We start from the raw sequence: 19,575 nt of genomic DNA, 5'->3' as shown, positions 1-19,575 counted from the left end.
TTTTAGTTTTATAGCACCGAAAGTTACCGGTTCACTTTAATAGCACCCAAAATTCACCATGTTCTCATTTTTAGCACTTCCGTCAATTTTTCCGTCCGTCTTGATCGATATTGATCTAGCCACACACACGATATGACATTTCTTGATCTAGCCACACACACGATATGACATTTCTACCTCTCATTTACATGCATTATACTTGTACTTGTGAGGGGTAGAAACGTCATATCGTGTGTGGCTGGATCAATAACGATCAAGACGGACGGAAAACGATCAAGAATTGATGGAAGTGTTAAAAATAGAAACATGGTGAACTTTAGGTGCTATTAAAGAGAACCGGTAACTTTCGGTGCTATAAAACCAAAAACGTGAACTTTCGATGCTATATAACCAATTTTACCTTTTTAAAACCTGGAGTATTATTTTCCATCAGAAATGCTCCTGCTCGAAGTATTGCTACAACTGTACAGGTGAGCACGGCCACTCCCATCTCCGTGATTGCGTCAGGCGATGAGAAGAATATGCGAGGAGAGGTGCTCGCGTGGATTCGGGTCATTTTCGTATTTTTCAGGCGGAGTCCGCACCGGCCAGTAGGCTGAGGCAGCTGTTGCTTCTTGGACAGTTCAGAGTTTCAGAGTTTCAGAAATTCAGATGATGGGGGAGGACGGCCTCCTGTTTCTTCACGTCGCGTCGAATTGTACTAAAAAGGGTCGTCCTTTTTCGAGAGTGATCCTTTGTGGAGCGGATCTCGACTGATGGTTTTGGTTTGCCGGGGGGTTTATCGCTCTCCAACGGGATGCGATTGGGATGGGCGGCAAACGGGCCGGCTGGATATTTTTGCAACAACGGCAGGTTTTCTCTCTGGCTAAAATCGTTCGTATACAGACTCTGTAATACTCCCTCCGCCCATAAAAAACATAAAAAACAAATTTAGAATCCGATGTGATATATTTTAGTACTACGAATTTAGACATATGTATACCTAGATTTATAATACTAGGATTTATCACATCCAGTATATGTTATTTTTTTTTATGTAATGGAGAGAATATGACCCAACGAAGACATGATCATGTAGTGAAATACTTCTAATTAAGTTAACACATTTCTCGTATCCTATCTATGTATGCTGGTGTTTTTTTAATTAGAAGTGTTCTCTTTCAATAAAAGATATAGATTAAAAGAAAGTGATATTGAAGTTTTACAATTGTTTACATGTTCGTTTTTGGGAGACAAAATCAAAAGTCCAAATATCACCATAAACTTTAGATAGAAGTCCGTATAGTACCTTGAATTTTAAAACCAGACATCCAACCCCCTAGATTTAGCAAAATCGTTCATATTATCTCCTAAGGTGGCTTTGTATAGTTGTTTATATCTAATTTGTATATAACTTGGATGAGTTTGATCATATGACATACACATTAGACATATGTATTAAAATTTTCACTTCAATCTTTCTTTTTAATCGCTTGTTAGCTCTCACTTACAAACAAGTACCAACGTAATAATAGTATGGTATCATTGTATAAGTATAAATTGATGACTTACAATTGATGATATGCAAATATGTTACATTAGTTATCCAAAGTTGTTTATTTAAGCTTCCAAAATATGAAAAACCACCATCCAAAATCACCTTAGGGGATGATTATAAAGTTTAGAGGTTAGATGTATGGTTTTAAAGTTCAGGTTGATGTACTTTCATCCAAAGTTTAGGGGGATATTTGGACTTTTACCAATTATAAATATATGTATATTAAGAAAAAAAAATTTGTAAATAAATGTTAGCTCTAGCTACAATTTTATCTTGACCACCAATTAATCTTAAATGGTTCACATGAAAGATTTTCCCGTACACTAGACCCTTTTTGTTTTCAGGTGGATCATAAGTGCAACCGCACAGGAAAATGGGGACAGGTGCTGGGCCGTTGCCCACATAGAAAAATCAATTTTCGTGTGCGGATCACTTAACAGGCCCACACACGAAAATAAGCCTATTTTCACGTGCGGGCCTGTTAAGTGACCCGTACACGAAAATAGCCTACCCCACGCGCTGCCCATCCTCCCATCTCCCTCTTATCCTCCTCCCCATCCTCCCATCATGCGAGCGCTGCCATTTATCCTCCTCCCCATCCTGCCCATCCTCCCATCTCCCTCCTCCCCTTCCTCCCATCTCCCTCTCCCTGTCCCTCTCCTCCTCGGCGATGGCGGCGCTCTCGGTTAGGGCGGCGGAGGCGGCGGCATTGGCGGGCGCGGCGGCGACATCTGCGAGTACGGCGGCAGCGGCATTGGCTACGGTGGTGGCGGTGGAGCGGATCCGTCTCCGGCCGCCGCGTGGAGGCCGGATCCGTCGCTGGCCGCCGCGGAGAGGCCGGATCCGTGGCTTGCCACCGCTGGGAGGCCGGATCTGTCGCCGGCCGCCGCGGGGAGGCCGGATCCATGGTCTGCCACCGCGGGGAGGCCGGATCCATCGCCGGCGACCACAGGGACGACATCGGCGGGCCTCGGGCAAGGCGGCGATGATGACGGTGGTGGCGGCGACAACGACGACGACAGGCCTCGGGCAAGGCAGCGACGACGGCGGTGGTGGCGGCGACAATGGCGGCGGCGATGGTGTTGACGGCGGCTAGATTAGGGTTTGCGGGTGGATTTTGATTTTTTTTTCGGTTTCAGTTTTTTATTTTCTCGTGCGGGTGGCTTAAGCGTCCGCACGTGCGGGTGCATCACCCGCACGAAAAAATCGGGATTTTCACAGACTCCACGTTCCAGACGGGTGGAAGCTACGCACGCGAAAATTGATTCCACCCGCACGGAAAAATCTTTCATGTAGTAGTGGTTAGAATACATAGTTTTATGTTTACGACACAATGCACTTTGATTATAGAGCATCGGTCTCTTTTAAGTATTTGTAGATCTGTTTTGGAAGAAAGAAAATATGAGAGGTCAAGTTTAATAAATGATTAGTTCCACCTATCTTTAAACATGAACGGAGTGCTATATTGTATGATAAAACTCATGCGATGTATGACGTTTTGCATAGAGAACGATCAAATCCTTCATAATACTACAATGCAATGCAATAAGTTATCATCTACAATACTGACATAAGTGAAAGGGTGGTAATTTGTGCTACCAAAAAAGGATTGGTCTATGCCATAATACTAGTAAATAGTATGTGTCCATATCAATTAAATATTTTACTCCCGACATAACCATATAATTATGCAAATATACTTTAAAATGAGTGTGCCGTAATAAAAGCACAAATAACATATCATACAACCACTTGTCAAATAACAATTCAAAAGCAATAAAACTATGACCGTATGTGGTTGTCTTTCCACATGGACCAAAAGTTTGACCAATGGTCATGTGTACTTTTCCCTATACCAGGAGATAAAAAATAATATCTCATGATCATGTCGGATGGACCGCACCTCCGACCAATGACTAACATGCACTTTTTTGGCCGACCACTAACACTTCACTGTCTTCAACTAATCCAATATTTATTGGTCGCTTCAGATCTTTTCTAACTTTAATCTCTTCCTTAAATATTCGGACAGCCACCCAACCTTTCTTTAAATAATAAGACAGTCACTTGGTGCCACGTGGGCCACTACACACAAGAACTCATGAGAAACACTCAACTTTTCCTCCAACGAATCCAAAAGTATACTTCTTGGACACATCACTGTTCCAGCATGCAAGAGTGGCTCATACTGTAGAGCGCACAGACTCAGAGAGAACTCAGCTTAGCTTAGGATTAGTTACTTTAAAATGGAATCATTACACTAAAAAGACATCGAATAATCACTTGCTCGAGTGCAAAGTTCGTGTACACGACCACGATAATCTCTCTCTCTATCCAGAAGATAATTTCAAGTCTCATAGGCTTTTTTTTTTCATTTCCAGGTGGCAGTGAGAGAGAGAGAGAGAGAGAGAGGACATGGGCTTTTAAGGGCGACAGTGACGTGCAGAGGATCTGTGACATATCCGGATGGATATTCCCCTCGCGAGCAAAGGATTATGCCCCGAATCTTCCATGGCTGCAGGTCATTTTGGCTCATGGCGTGTACGGAGTACATTGTACTTGGCTGAGGGATTTCTTGCGGATCTTCTGCGCCGTTCAGGTTGTGTTTCCCATGTTGGTTGTTTTTTTTTTAAAATAAGTTCTTGATATATGCGGTGGGTTGGGTTAGTTGTCTACTCCCAGATAGCTACGAGTATTTACTCATGGCCAGTAGTATACTCATGTAGCGTCGTCGCGTCCGCGCTTCACAAGTTTTATACTATGTCATATGAATGGCTATTAAAAAAGAAGAGTCGTATATTATTGAGTTGCTTGACAGAAACTTTAAGATGGGCTACATAAGTGATATGACAAAATGAAAGTGATATAGAATATGTATCGGTTCTTTCAAAATAGACTGTGTTTTTGTTATGTGGTGAAAATGTTTTATTGATGTTTATATATTGAGGAAAAAGTGAATAACATATTTGGGTAAGGATTATTATTCTAATTAGTTAAAGGCAAGTCGGTGAAAAAAAAAGGCACTTTGACGCTAGCACAGTGTAGTAATTCAACTAATAATTCTAACTCTTTAGTGGATCTGGTATTTATACACTATGGCTGTTTCAGCTCCCTGTCTATACCTTGTCAAATTGCAAGACGCATGACAATTAATTATAGGAATATTCTGTTGGATATCTTTGCATGGACAGTAGAGTGCTACTTAAATAATACTGTCAACAAAAAGAAAATCACAAGTCGGTTAGCTCTCCTCAAGAACATACGACTTCCAAGCTCCAAGTGCTAACCCATATTAGTATTTTCTTAAAGCTATTTGTACTTGCATGTTTACATATTTCCCTTCGAACATGGTCAAACAGGGCCTGAAATTTTTGATTATTTTTTTTAAAAAAATTGTTGATTATTAAAAGGTGAACTAGGTAGCACCGTAATGTGTATATATAAACGATTATAACGTAGTTTGGTAAGTACTCCCTCCGTCCCACAATATAAGGGATTTTCAGTTTTTGCTTGCAACGTTTGACCACTCGTCTTATTCAAATTTTTTTGCAAATATAAAATACGAAAAGTTGTGCTTAAAGTACTGTAGATAATAAAGTAAGTCACAAATAAAATAATTAATAATTTCAAAAAATTTTAAATAAGACGAGTGGTCAAACGTTGCAAGCAAAAACTCAAAATCCCTTATATTATGGGACGGAGGGAGTAGTTAACTATGGAGTAGATGCTTGGAGGGAAAGATTGATATTGTGATATATATATACAACTACTCTATCTATCTTGTTAGTACTCTCTCCGTTCTAAAATATAAGCATTTTCAGCATAGTACCAAATCAACCATTTTTTAACTTTGACTATTAATAGCAAAAAAAAATAAAAAAGATCAATAATGTCAAATTGATGTTACTAGATTTATCATTAATCAAATTATTATAATATGCAACTCTTTTTATTTAAAACATTTTATTTTTATAGATATTGTTTATCAAAGTAGTATCTCGAACACTGTGTCGAGATTTAAAAATATTTATATTTTAGGACAGATGAATTACATAGCAAGTCTTATGTTTGCATTGTCCAGGGGAAATATGGCTTTGTTTCAATAGCCACAATTATACTCCCTATATTAGGGGTTCAATCCCATCTCTTATGAAAGAATGGACTTCGACCTTGAGTATCAAACTGAATTTAAAAATTGATAGCTCAGTCTGCTTCGTCGCATATTGCTGACTCAAAGTCAAAAACTCTATTATATCTAGCTCCTTACCATTTAAAAATCACATAAATAATTCTTACATTCTGGACCGCTCTCATATAGTACAGATCCATCAGCACGAATAAACATAGACTTTTTAACTCCCGGCCAGGCGGCTAGCCCACGAGGATATAGGAATAGTAGTCTGGACCACATTCCAGCCGTGTGCCCCTACCATCGCCCCCCTCCCCCCCCCCCCCCCCCCCCAAAAAAAAAAAAAAAAACCCCAATCCCCCTTCCCCCGCTTGTGATTTGTGAAGCGAAAGCGAACGGAGCACATAAACACAATTATATCCTCCCCCGCGAATATTCCCATCGTCTCCTTCCTCCTCTCCCCCGCATATCCTCCGCCTCCCTTTCCCCCCTCTCCTCCTCAACCCTATTTCACCACCACCTCCACCGCTGCCGCGGCGAGAATTCGATCGGTTCTTGGCAGCCGTAGTGCAGTTTTGTGCAGTTTTCTTCTCTCTTGTTGTTGAGGATGAAGTTTGGGAAGAGCCTGAGTAGCCAGATCGTGGAGACGCTCCCGGAGTGGCGGGACAAGTTCTTGTCGTACAAGGATCTCAAGAAGCGGCTCAAGCTGATTGGTGGGGGTGGGGGTGGGGAGGAGAGGCAGGCGAAGCGGGCACGCGTTGCAGCGGATGGCGGCGAGGAGGAGGCCGCCGCCGCGGCGATGACGCCCGAGGAGGCGGGCTTCATGCGGCTCCTGGAGGCCGAGCTCGACAAGTTCAACTCCTTCTTCGTCGAGAAGGAGGAGGAATACATCATCCGCCAGAAGGTGCGGCGGTGATCGATCGCCATTTGTGCTTCGGTTCGAATCTTCTTCTTCTTCTCGAGTTTCTTGGTTCTGATTTGGGAAATCGACGCTGTGTGTGTCAGGAGCTGCAGGACAGGGTGGCGAGGGCGGCGGGGAGGGAGTCGAAGGAGGAGCTGATGCGGGTGCGCAAGGAGATCGTCGACTTCCATGGCGAGATGGTGCTGCTCGAGAACTACAGCGCCCTCAACTACACCGGTGAGTGTCCCAGTCCACGCACTTCCCCACCCGCCGCATCGCAACACCCGTAGTTTTCAGTTTTCACATGTCTTTCACTAATTATATTATTGCAAAGGGTTCGTTAGCTGTTGCTTATGTTGTTTGTTAACTCTTCTTGGAATGTTCTGTGAATTGGGGAGGTAGTAATAAGAGAGGTTGGAAAAACTGGTTAACATAGTAGTTTAGTATCCTTATTAGAATTTTTTTTGATTGGGGAGGTAGTAAGAGAGGTAGAAAAAAATTGGTTAATATAGTAGTTTATTAGTGTTCTCAGAAAGGTAATTTAGCACGCATCATAGAGCAGGCAGGAGTAATGGAAGTTTCCTGAACATAGGTCAAGAAATAGGCGACTTATTGTGGTTGTGGGCAGCTATGGTTTCGCATGTCCGCTACGCAGCACTCGTGTCGCTGTCAAGGAGAATGGATCCTTGTATGGCAATTCAGTGCGCACACGTTTTTGCTCTCTATTGATGAATGGATACTTGAGGTTGGGCTCAGCAGCTAATGTTGGGGGCACTGTATATAAACAGTTTGTTTTCTCGTGCGAGACAAGCAATTTATAGTATGGCCACATGAGTGCTAACATTGTTTATGGTGGAGCACTCTGTTCCTTTCTGCTGCAATTTGAAATGGTAACAGTGTGTCATGCATCCTTCTATCGTGAACAGATTTTCCTTTGACTCGCTATAAGAAGGTACTCCCTCCATCCCAAGATATAAGTATTTCTAGCTATGAATTTGGACAACTGTGTCCAGATTCATAGCCAAAAGTTGCTATATTTTGGGTCGGAGGTAGTATATAACAATTGTAAACAAATAGGTCAAAAAATTTATCCTTTTCAACAGGCTGTAATACAGTTCGTCACCAACCAAATGGTGCATAGAAGTTTCTACAAGAAATATTTGACTAATAATTGACTTGGTATCAGATATTATCTTGGCAATATTTTTCACTAAAAATACAGTCTGATTCAGGGTTCACATGATGATGCAGTAGTGTGTAGTATAGTATAGTGACCTTGCCCTCTACTGCAGTGTTCCATGGTAGTCTGGTAGATTATCTGCTTCCTTACCTGTCCACTGGCAGCATATGCAGTGCATATGCAAAGTAATGATGTACAACTGTACTGCTTTGCTATTTTTCGGTTGGCCTTTGTTATGCCTTAATGCTGAGTGGTTGATTTTCCTCTTTATCAATGTGAGATTGTGAGTGGCTTCTAATATCTGGAAATTTTCATTCCTAGCCTGGGGGTTACAGGTTAATCATACAACTCAATTAAATCTAGGTCGGTTTCTGTTGGCAGTTGGGACGAAAATTACTCACTTGAATATGATGTTAGAGCATCATTTCTATCATAAGCTCCATAGTTGTTTTAGAAATATTGATTTAGTAAGCAGGGCAGCGTATGCCTCCCCTCACCAAATCCAAAATTAAATTCACTATGCATCATTTCAAAGATTGCCTGAAATTCCGTAGATGCATTAATAATACTATATGCACAATTTGCAAAAAGTTGGGTGTACAGTCATCTGCAGTTAGATAAATAAATTAACTTGTTCTAAATTCCCAGGAAGCATTCACGCCTGAAATACTGTAGTAGACAAGTTTGCAGGCTAATTTTTGCAATATGTTATAAACTATTTCAAAGACATTTATAGTTTTTATTTTTAGTACGGCGCAAAATACATATTTGGTAAACGGGGGCACATGCTTCATTGCCAAATATTTTTCATCAGTTGACGAGTCTTCTGATTAAAAGTCATGCCTAACGAAACAAGAAAGTGCAATTCATGTTACGTTTGTGATTTGCGTTCCAGCTATTGAAAATAAAAGAAATTAGTTTTGCATATCATCTAAAGATATGGTATTGCTCAACAGAAATTTGTGTAGCTAATTTCATGATCTTCATTAGTTGACTCTTTTATGCTTAGCTGAGATGTGATTGATGGTCCTAACTTTGCATGCTATTCGTCATCCTAGTGCTTCTTTAGTGGACTACTTTTTAAAGTCAGTTTTTTGCTAGCTGCAATGAACTTGAGGCTAATGAGTACCTTGGTTACTGTGTTATTATGTGCTTGTGGACAATGGTTTCGGTGGACGTACTGTGAACCAGTGACCTGTGACCACTCTTTGTATCAGCATCTTGCTTTTTTCTGTTTTTCCTTTGCAAGATGCAAGTTGATGGTGTCACAGACCTATATGGCTATATTGGGCCAGGTTAACACACACTAATTTGGGGAGTCGACTTTTCGAATGTGAACACATTCTAAAGATGAGGATGTCACACAAAAAGTAAATTTGTTGTTTTGCATCATGCAAGCTTAGTATGTTTTGCTCAACCAACAGAACAGAATGCAAGTTGCATGCTTCTTATATGCCTGAAGCCCTGAACTGGAATGTGTTACTGTTAATAACCATCATTGGTGCTTTGCAACTGCACAATACATTTCTGCTGCCATTTTGCTCATATCATGCTGGTCTATTTCGTATGCTTATGCGAATAAGAAACTATATTAGTGTTGTACAACTGTCTGAAAGTTTTCTGGTTATCATTTGCAATATGAAATGTTATCCTATCTCAACCAAATTGACTAGCATCTCCTTTAGTGGCAATGTGGTACCCTTTACACATCACTACCATGCTAGCTTTCCTGATATGAAAATTTACTGGACCATGCCTCACGAGAATTCAGGTTCATTAGCTAGGGATGTGACAAGTTACAAATGGTTTTGGTGCCTCAGACAGACAGATGCCACAGCCTGTAAGCCATACAAGGGCGTATTTTCTATTTCCATCAGTTTGGGCAGATATCACCTAAACTAAAATGTTTAGTCTGATTGAACCACTAGCAATAGCTCATGTCAGTTATCCCTGTTTATTCTCTTGAGGGAAAACTCTTTAAGAAAAGTTGTGATATTGGAAGTGGATTGGATGCTATTTGAAATTTGGAAGATGTAACTCTTGTACTTTGTTTTAGATTTTCACCAGTTGATACTTACGTTCCATGTTGCTGTTTACAGGATTAGTTAAGATTCTCAAGAAGTATGACAAGAGGACTGGGGCTCTGATCCGTCTGCCTTTCATCCAGAAAGTGCTACAGCAGCCTTTCTTCACCACTGACCTCCTGTACAAGCTTGTGAAACAGTGTGAGGCCATGCTGGACCAGCTTCTACCATCAAACGAACTGTCTGTATCGAGTGAAGATGGGAGAGGCGATAGCACTAACGAGGACAAGCCTTCGAATCCCAGTTCATCCTTGGTTAATGGTGGCACTATTCCAGAGTTAGATGAGATCGAGTACATGGAAAGCATGTATATGAAGGGCACGGTCGCGGCGCTTAGGTCTCTGAAGGAGATCCGAAGCGGAAGCTCTACTGTTAGTGCATTCTCATTACCACCTCTCCAGGGCGACAGTTCGCCAGAGGAGCAGCAGGAACTGTGGAATAAGATTCCGGTGATTGAGCAGGCCGCCAAATGACACGACCGGCATTTCACTACATGGTTATGTACACTGCATGACCTTGATCTTGACATTTGCTGGAGATAGTACCGGGGATCTCATTCCCCTGTCATATATTCAGTAATTTGTATGATTCCAGGATTCCTAACAGTTGTAAAATGGTGGACATGTTCAGTATACATTGTAAAATCATAGAAACCCATCATAACCATCAGACAGAACTGAGATGTTTTGATTCACTATTGTGAGTTAAATCCTGTACTTTTTGCTGATCTACATCCTCTTTCATGAACTCTCGGTACAGAATTAGTTAATGTTGCAGTATAACAATTCTGATTTTGACAATCTCGATTCGGAGATGATTTTGTTAAAGTTGTGCAACGTCTTGTTATGAGTTAGCATCATGTGTAGCACACTTCCACTGAACTTGTTTGTTGCCTGGAAATTGAGTTGATTGCGCAGTTTTTACTGGAATGGGAAAAAAGTTTTACTGGAGGGGAAAATAAGATGTCTGTAAAATTTATTCAGAGACGGCAAGTATTGCTGTTTAGGTGATCAAATAAGATATTTGTATCCTTTTGCACAATCAAATTGACTATCATATAGTGAATCTGTTTGTGATCATGTTTATATTATCTTTGATGACCATGCTTATTTGATCTCAAGAGCCTTGTAGTTTACTATAATCATGTTCCAGGCTCAACAACGTGGGCCTAACTAGGCTCAACTTTGATTTGCACTTGTTTAACAAAATTGAGGAATGTTCTATACCTGTTTTTAGTGGTTGAGACTGAGACGTAAATGAAAACTTCAACCAAAGTTGAGAATTTGGAGAGACGCAAAATGGACCTTTTCCTAATTTTGTAAACTTGTAGGGACTAAAATAAATTAAGCCCACAGTTTAGCCCATTTTCACAATTTTGTGAACCTGGGGGCCCAAACGAGATTAAGCCCACATACATTTCGGCTCACTTTCTTGAGGGCCCAAATGAAATTTAGCTACACTATGCAGTCTGGCCCATTTTCTTTCGCCACAAGTCAGAGCAGAGCAGTTGCGGAGTGGGAAACCCCAAAACCCCCACGTCCTCCTCCTCCGCCGCCGCCGCCGCCACCGTCGCCGTCGACGAGCCATGCCGCCGCGGAAGCGCCCGCCGCCGCCGGCCAAGGCGCCGGAAGCCCCACCGGAAACCAAGCCCAAGATCTCTCCGCCCGCTAAACCCATCGCCGCGGCGCCGCCGCCGCCGAAGGCGGTCCTCTCGGACACCGTCCTCGCCGCCTTGTCGCAGCACGAGCGCCCCATCTACAAGCTCGTGTTCGCCGGCGGGGACAAGGGCATGTCGCAGACGGAGATCCGGATCAAGACCGGGATGCCGACGAGCACCCTCACCAAGCACCTCCGCGGCCTCACCTCCAAGGGCGTCCTCAAGGTGGTCAACAGCGTCCACAAGCGCGCCGAGAAGATCTACATGGACGTCCGCATCGACCCGTCGCCGGAGATCACCGGGGGAACCTGGTACCGCAACGGCCAGCTCGACTCCGACGCCGTCGCCTCCGCGCGGCGCAGGTGCCTCGACCAGATCGACAAGCTCGGCGTCGCCACGGCGGAGTCCATCCACGAGGGCATCAGCAGGGAATGCTCCAACCTAGCCTACTCGACCGAGCAGGTCAGGGACATCCTGCGCACCATGGCGCTCGACAGGGAGGTCGAGGAGGTGAGGAGCACCGGGGCGGGGGAGTTCGGCGACCTCAGGGCAGGGAGGGTGTGCTACCGGAGGGGCGGCCCGGTGCAGGGCGGCATGATGGAGAGGATCCCGTGTGGAGTTTGCCCCAGGATCGATGAGTGCTCGCCGGATGGCGTTATCTCGCCGAGCACCTGCGTCTACTACAAGAAGTGGCTGCAGATGGACTTCTAGGTGGTGAGCTCTCTTCCGCGCCGCTGTTTATGGTGCGATCGCACGCACAATTCAGCTTCCAATTGCTCAATTGGCATTTGATCTATGCTATGGAATTGCCACAGTTCATACATTGCGGCATGTGATCCCGGATAGGCCCATGAGATAGACATACTAGATGATATCATCTGATTATCTTATGTTTGTATTTAAATTAGTAAGATTTGTTTCTATAATCATTATTACTTAGCCTTTTCCCCTGTTAGTCTTTCTCATGTATTTATCTGCAACAAGTTTAGAAACCTGTCCAACATCAATATTCCAAATTCTAGGGTGCGTGAGAGTTTCATCCATTGTTACTCAATCATAATATGGGACCTGAGCACAATAAAGCAATTGCTTCTTTACAAGCATGATCTAAAGCATTCTGCTATTAACAAAAAGAATGATCAACATCGGTGAATTGAGGCTTAGTTTGTCGCGATGTAAAGTTTCGCCATTATATGAAATCTGAAAACCCTGATGGCTTTAATGAATAGTAACCTGCACATGCAAATCTTATTGTATCTGTGTTTCCCAACGTGGTTTGGACTAAGCATTAAATAATGTTAATCTGTCACAACTCACAGGTTTGTTGTACATACATTTGTAAGTGTGTTGTCCCAGTAGTTATACTGGTTGTGAACATATAGATATTGTTTCTCTGAAACCATAGTGCATTCTCCAGTCCTGTTTGTCCACCACATTTACCACACAGACTGATTTTGGACGAACCTATAATTGTTTAATCATGTGGAATTTGTGTACACTAGTTCAAATGCTCATATATGATCTGGATGGATTTCACGGTGTAGAATAGTTTACTAATAGCGCCAATTTGGTTACCTGTGACTATAAGAAGTGGTCTGGATGTGGATGGATTTCACAGTGAGCCAGTGGGGTCTATTGATTTGTGCAAAAGACGGAACCAGATGTTCTGTGTACGCATGAACAAATCAGATACTTGAAAAATGACAGTGCTCAGTATCACATTTCTACATCACTATGTCTCTAACTAACTGCTGCTTAACATTGTGATACATTATACATTGTATAGCCACACCTATGTACAAAACAGAATGAAACAAAGAAAATGTTTTTTTATGTTAGAGCATAAGGACCACAAAAACCATGAATGATTGCAGAGCTCTTTCGTGAGCTTGTATGCAAATTGGAAGAAGCTCATGAGAGATCATGACCTTCATGGAATGGTCTACACCTAGTGAATCTTGATCTTTGATCCAAGGTTCAAACCAACCCAAATATCTACACCAACAAATTGTTCAGTTAGCTCCTTACTTTTTCTAGTACCTACCCAAAGCAGCATCTTGCATTACAATAGAATGTGCTATTTATGATTAGGAATTTAGAATTTATGTCTATTCTTTGTATATCTCATCTGTCATCTCTGATATTCTAAATTTTGACCTTTGATTGATCCCAAACCACTAAGTTTGTAGTGATGCTATAGTAATTTAGGTTTGAATGTTGAGAGAGGCTATATAATACTGTTACTAAGGCATGATGTGCCTTCTTTATTTTTTTTTGTTTCTCACAATGTCATCAAAACAATTCTAAAAGTCTTCTCAATTCTTTTAGTCAACTTGAGGGAGGACGGTGGCGTGCTGGAGATAATGTATGACAACTATTTTATCAAGTTGTTGATATAAATATTTGTCCAATTGTCCATTTCCTTCTTTTTGTCTGTGCGTGTGTGTTGTGTATGATACAAACCACACAAAGGATTTCATATATTACCGTGAACACTTCTAAAATTATTTCTGTGGAAGTCAAGGTGGCACTTTTTCTTTATTACCTTCAGTTTAGCCCAATAAGCTTACAAGATATTCCAATGATGTATTTTGCAGCTTTAATCTTCTGTGTAGCAAGCTGATCAACTAACATGTATTCAGAGAAATGGGACAAGCTGCTGATAGGCTAATTCATGAAAATAATTGTTTTGTCCAAGAACATGGGAGTTGACATATTCTTCTTTTATGGTTTGTACTGTCATTTGGCTTACATGTTAGTTGTGTCATCATCTTCATCACTCATCAGTCTCAAATCACCTTAAGATGTGTGCACTGCATCTGAAGGTGATGCACTCTTATGACTTATAAGTTGTGAGTCTTTCATAGAACTATCCACAATTCCATATTATTCATATTGATGCACTGTTGGCGAATCCTAGATTTTGCTTCCAACTTGGAGGTTGAGTTCCATGCTTGCTTCTGTCCATACTAGGTGACTGAATCTTATGTTACTGCAAATAAAATCTCGAGGTAATTTGCATTTTATCTGGTAAATATACAACCGGGTGTCCTTCATAAAGGATTTTTCTGACAATGCTTAACTTGTGTTGCATCCTGGAGCATCATTTGCAGCCATTTCTGAAGGTGAGTAAGTGACTTCCATTGGAATTCAATCAAAATTTGAAAAGCGACATCTGATGAAGATCTCAGACGCCTTTAAAGTGACAAGGTATCTTCTTGGAACCTGTCAAAAGTGGATTATCCTAACAACATGTTAACACCAGAGACTTGGTCTTGCAGCTCCACGTTGGGCGTTTTCTTGTACGCTTCTATGGTTGTGCTGGGCCAAGCGCAAGGAAGAGCAACAGTCTGAGTCAGGTCATGTCTCATGCCTCCTGCTGCTGCTGCATTGTCAAACCGGGAGAAAGTGATGGCCATCTCTGAAACAAGGTACTCGCTCAGCTGTTGCTGATTAATTTTCTTGGGAAGACGTGTTAAGTTGTGTTCTTTACCCAGCTTACCTGCTAATCTTTTTTGTGCTCTTTACCAGCTTACCTGCTAATCTTTAGCAATGAGCGCGATCTGCACCTGGCGGCTGTGTTTAATTTGCCTTTGCATTGCATACATATTGAAGCAGCTCCGAAGCTACGGAAAAAGTGCGGTTGCTTTAGGTTAATCTTCGCTCACCAGTGACGTTTTTTATTCCGATTTAACCCGTGTTGTGTAGTATTTGTTAGTGCTTGGTTATATATGTCAACTTTGAGGTGCAGTTCTGGGTGAAAACGGAAATACTGTATTTTCCATCAGCTGTAGGCTTCTCATTTGGTTCTGACCACATGTGCTGTGTACGCATATGAACTACTTGTTGCAAATTGCAATATGGGGTATTGACTTTTGTCATCAACATCACAGGGATAAACAGTCCATTGAATAGTACTTGTTGGGGCAAGGTACAATAGTCAATAGAATTAAAAAAAAACTAGTTAGGAGAAAAAAACTGGGCCATGAACAGCGATAAGCGGTTTTGTACTAGGTGGTTTCAGTCGTAAAATTTAATAAAATATAAGTTTGAATATGTTCGTTTTGACCGGTTCAGGGGCTGGGTTTGCCAAATTTCTTGAAGGTTTTCCGAAATCTGAACTTCTAACGTCACAAAAAAAACAATAACGAGCCCTCAGCTTTCTAGTCATTTTGGGACTGCTAAGACTGCTTCGTGGTCCATGTATATCTATAAACCTATAACATCCCTTTCTTCTCTTTTATCGAATCTTTCACATAGGTAGGGTTCAGTAAACCATTTTGGTTAGGGTTACTATTATCCCACACTTTAGCGATTATTGCGGTAACAATCCCACACTTTAGCGATTATTGCGGTAACTGCATGGTTACCGTGAACCATGCAGTTACCATTAGGTATATACCGTGGTTTTGAAAAAGGTTATTTTGAAAAATGTTATCACACATGATAACCATGATAACCGCACGGTTTTGTAAACCATGCATGTAGATAGAGTGTCACCACCGCTCACGTCTCCTTGATCCAATAGATGCTCGCTAGCCTCAACACACTGCCGCGCCCATGGCTTCCCTCTAAATTTGCCACTTCCACCCATCCACCTCTATGTGTTTTATTGGAGTTTAAGTCATTGCTTTCACATGATCGCTGCTAGGGGTGGATCCACCACCTAGTGACCCGGGCAATTACTTGGGCTCGTTAGGTGGACACGTGATGCTAAATTTTCAGCTACCGTTACACTCCATCAACGAATGGAGTTAAGTTTCCCAATTTACCTTTTCTCGCACTAACATTTTCCTAACTATTAAACGGTTTGTTTTTCTTAAAAGAATATGAAAGTTGCTTTAAAAAAATCATGTTAATCTATTTTTTAAATAAATAGCTAGTACTTAATTAATCATAACGCTGATGAATCACTTCGTTTTTCATGCGTGAGGCATTAGTTCCCAACTTCAACGTCTGAACACAGCCTAGTATGTTTGAAACAAATTGAGTCAAATCATCACGTATGGACAAAAAGTGATATTTCAAAAGTTTCAAGCACTTTCTTATACATGCGCCAACTTGTTGAATTCATTGGTTAGCGATGAATGGTGTCGAATTATTTCGTATGGATCAAACCTCACAGTAATCGCTTTATCATAAAATCTAAAATAATAAATTGAAAAACCAACTTTTCCATTCTCTCTTCTTATAGCATCACCAACAGCTATCTAATGTTCTATCCCCTAAATCTCTTTTTAAAACCTCTAATAAGAATTTAAGGATTTAAAATACACTTCTTTCCAACATATAGCCTAAACCTAGCTCCCTAAAATAAAATAAAGTGGGCCATCCTCTCTTCGCCGGCGATCTCGCTCGCACAACTTCCATGCACCGATATCGATCGCGCTCCTCCCGTATGCGATCGGCTTTTTGGGAGAATGTGGCTATTCCCTAGACGTGGAGAATGATTGGGGATTCTAAATTCTTTTCACTTCAATAGGATAATTGTTGGATCCCATTTTTCTTATAGAAAAACCCATTTTCGGGGATTAGGTTTTACTTTAATAAGGGAAGAGTTGGTCAATGCTCAGATATATCTAACTTTGCAAACAAGGCCCTGTTTTATCCAACACTGTCTCTCCCGGCCTTCCACAATACTCCCTCTATCGAAAAGTCTAAGTCATATTTCATTTGTCACCAAGACCAATGAGAAATTAACTTATCCACTGTGACAAAACCAAAAAACTATATACATACATGTAATCAATAAGAGCAAATTTTATAGTGCAGCTGACTGCTACCTCCAATTTTAGCCATATCATTTACTCATTGATTAAGAGGCAACATGTACAACAATTTACCTCCAACATACAAACCCCAATATTTCTTTTGGTTCATTCTCACACTATTTTATTTTGTTCTTTGAGTATGTGTAGACATAAGGAAGAGTATCTTCAGACTTACTTCCTTCTAACGTATGTCACTGACATATGTTCTCTCTAGATAGTGGACCCATATATCAGTGACTTAAAGTCAGAGGATCTCAATCCCTAGCATAAGGGGTGGCTCACCCTCTTCTTGGTTCTCTTTTCCACCTCATCACTTTGTCATATGTTGTATTTTTAAGGATAGCATTAAGAATCTTATAGTACTTGTTCTAAGGATTAAGATGATTTTTTGGGTTGCAGTTAACAGTTTAATTTAGTACATATAGACTATAAATATGACAAAAGGAATCATAAAATTAAATAAAAATATGTGCTAGACTTTTGGATGGAGCAAGTAGCAAATGTGGGCACCCTTTGTCTGCTCCTGGCCTCGTCTCAAGGCTCGGTTGCTGCCAAAACTCGAAAAACATACAAACAAAAAAAGAAACCGCTTCGTGCCCGCGGTCTCGCTAACCTTTTTCTGCTGCTAACACTTTTCCACTTGACGGTTTGACGCGCGCGCGCGATCGCGCCGTATACGCCGCCGCGCGCCGGCCGGCCAGATCGTACAGCGGGACCGCGTCCGGCTACTATACGTGCGTGTTCCCCACCACCAACTCTGTGTCGACTGCATGTCGACCTCTCTGTGGCTGTGGTTGCATGGGCGCGCGAACGCGTCGGCGAATTGGATTGTTCCTGGCGCGCAGCTGATGCGCACAGTACGGTACTGTACATATGCGAGTGTACGTGCGTTGCAATATGTGATATCTCGAGGTACCAAATGTTGGATATAGGTCTAACGGTTTGGTTTTGGCTAAGTACTAGATTAATAGCAGAACTGGAAGAAGGACACCGCGCGTGAGCTCCATCGCGCATGCACTCCAACGTACTTACTCCATATGATTTTTCTCCGTTTCGATCACCAGCTTCCGCGCATCGTCCTCGCTACTTTTCTGGAGCGGGGCCTTTACGCTCTCGTCACGCCGCACTCGTATACCATTACCACCTAGCAGCTAGTACGTAGTCGTACATGCATGCACCCCCACCCGCCCAGTCACCAGCGACGCGCAGACCCGAAACGTTCTGAAAAAATCGCACCGTCAACCCACACCGCACACGCGCAACGCTGCATCCTGCCATCCTCCCCTCCCCTCCGCCACGACGACGACGGCACACGCTCGCCCTCCTCTGCACTACTGTGCAGTATCCCAATTGCGGCCGCGCGCCAATGCAGCGACCAGCCGACCACGCGCATGCAACTGTACGAGCGGCTCGACCTGATCGATCGCGTGCTCCTCGTCGTCATCGTCGCGCGCGGACCGGTCGACGAGTGATGGGCTTCCGCGTGTGTGAGCAGCGATCGAGCTGACTTTGCAACCGAGCCGATCGACAGGCCGGCCGGGCGGCCAATGGCGTACGTACGTGAGACGGGCCAGCGTGAGACCGGGCGAAATCGACATCAAGTGTAAAATAACGGCAAGAGGGGTGTGGCCGTTTTTTTTTTCTATTCTCTCTCTCTCTATCTCAAGGCGGTTTTGTAATCGCTTTTTGGGCGCTACGAATGGCCGGGGAGATTTTCATGCCACGTCGACGGCCAGCCGGCTTCTGCCTCTCTGCTTCCTCGTCCCGTCTCGCCTTCCTGTGGCCTGCAGGTGGGGCCCAGGGGCCGGAGGGACGTATACGTGCTAGCTGTTCCATTGTCAAAAATGTTGGTTGCATGATGTTGGCGTTGTGCGCGTGTGTGGGGATCTGGTGTGGCCGACCATAATGTCGTCTATCTCTGCTTGTAACTTGGGAATAGATTAGTAGTGGTAGGACGAATACGTGCTTTTGGTGTACACGCTTTGTGCGTTGCATTTAGCTCGCTGGTGATTAGCCGCCAGCATGTGTGGAGAAAGAAGAGCATTTATATATGAAGTTTGAATATTTTGTTTTGCTCTAGCTAGCTAGGTACGGTGGATTGGGTCGGAATTTTGTGGTCTATGTACTGAAACTTAAAACGGCTATAATCACATTGTTTGCATGTCTAGTTAGGAGAGGTAATGGATTAAGATCTATGGGTCTTTCTCATAATCTTACATAGCCCCTTATATGTTTTTAGTAGCAAATAGATAAAAATTTAACACACCCAATTTTAGACACAATCCTTCTAGATTGAAAAGTTAATCCCGTTACTCC

The 19,575-nt window shown here is 42.4% G+C and overlaps 2 protein-coding genes across 10 annotated transcripts; both read left to right on the top strand.

The window, feature by feature from the left end:
- The first annotated feature begins 6,109 nt into the window (after positions 1-6,109).
- LOC4341465 (SPX domain-containing protein 1-like) lies at positions 6,110-10,658 on the top strand. Of its 2 annotated transcripts, none has more exons than NM_001421644.1 (3): positions 6,110-6,570; positions 6,672-6,804; positions 9,847-10,658. In NM_001421644.1, the coding sequence occupies exons 1-3, from the start codon at positions 6,274-6,276 to the stop codon at positions 10,302-10,304; spliced, it is 888 nt and encodes a 295-aa protein (NP_001408573.1). In that variant the 5' UTR covers positions 6,110-6,273; the 3' UTR covers positions 10,305-10,658. The 2 variants fall into 2 exon arrangements, with proteins under 2 accessions (NP_001408573.1, XP_066167263.1); XM_066311166.1 differs by having other exon boundaries at positions 6,205-6,570; positions 6,681-6,804; positions 9,847-10,631.
- Positions 10,659-11,340: 682 nt separating this feature from the next.
- On the top strand, positions 11,341-15,373 carry LOC4341464 (DNA-directed RNA polymerase III subunit RPC6). Of its 8 annotated transcripts, none has more exons than XM_066311165.1 (5): positions 11,341-14,217; positions 14,409-14,499; positions 14,602-14,698; positions 14,770-14,919; positions 15,020-15,373. In XM_066311165.1, the coding sequence occupies exon 1, from the start codon at positions 11,417-11,419 to the stop codon at positions 12,197-12,199; it is 783 nt and encodes a 260-aa protein (XP_066167262.1). In that variant the 5' UTR covers positions 11,341-11,416; the 3' UTR covers positions 12,200-14,217; positions 14,409-14,499; positions 14,602-14,698; positions 14,770-14,919; positions 15,020-15,373. The 8 variants fall into 8 exon arrangements, 7 of the variants coding, with proteins under 7 accessions (XP_066167262.1, XP_066167261.1, XP_066167260.1 ...); XM_066311164.1 differs by having other exon boundaries at positions 11,341-14,313; NR_185319.1 differs by having other exon boundaries at positions 11,341-12,202; positions 14,086-14,698; positions 15,020-15,365.
- The last annotated feature ends 4,202 nt before the right edge of the window (positions 15,374-19,575 follow it).

The sequence above is a fragment of the Oryza sativa genome, chromosome 6 (genome assembly GCF_034140825.1).
Source record: "Oryza sativa Japonica Group chromosome 6, ASM3414082v1".
NCBI lineage: Eukaryota > Viridiplantae > Streptophyta > Magnoliopsida > Poales > Poaceae > Oryza > Oryza sativa.
This window is presented reverse-complemented; position numbering and strand designations above follow the sequence as displayed.

Coding starts and splice junctions, on each gene's coding strand:
- LOC4341465 (NM_001421644.1), top strand. CDS start 6,274: ATGAAGTTTGGGAAGAGCCTGAGTAGCCAGATCGTGGAGACGCTCCCG. Junction 6,571..6,671: donor AATACATCATCCGCCAGAAG/GTGCGGCGGTGA, acceptor TGTGTGTGTCAG/GAGCTGCAGGACAGGGTGGC. Junction 6,805..9,846: donor CAGCGCCCTCAACTACACCG/GTGAGTGTCCCA, acceptor TGCTGTTTACAG/GATTAGTTAAGATTCTCAAG.
- LOC4341464 (XM_066311165.1), top strand. CDS start 11,417: ATGCCGCCGCGGAAGCGCCCGCCGCCGCCGGCCAAGGCGCCGGAAGCC.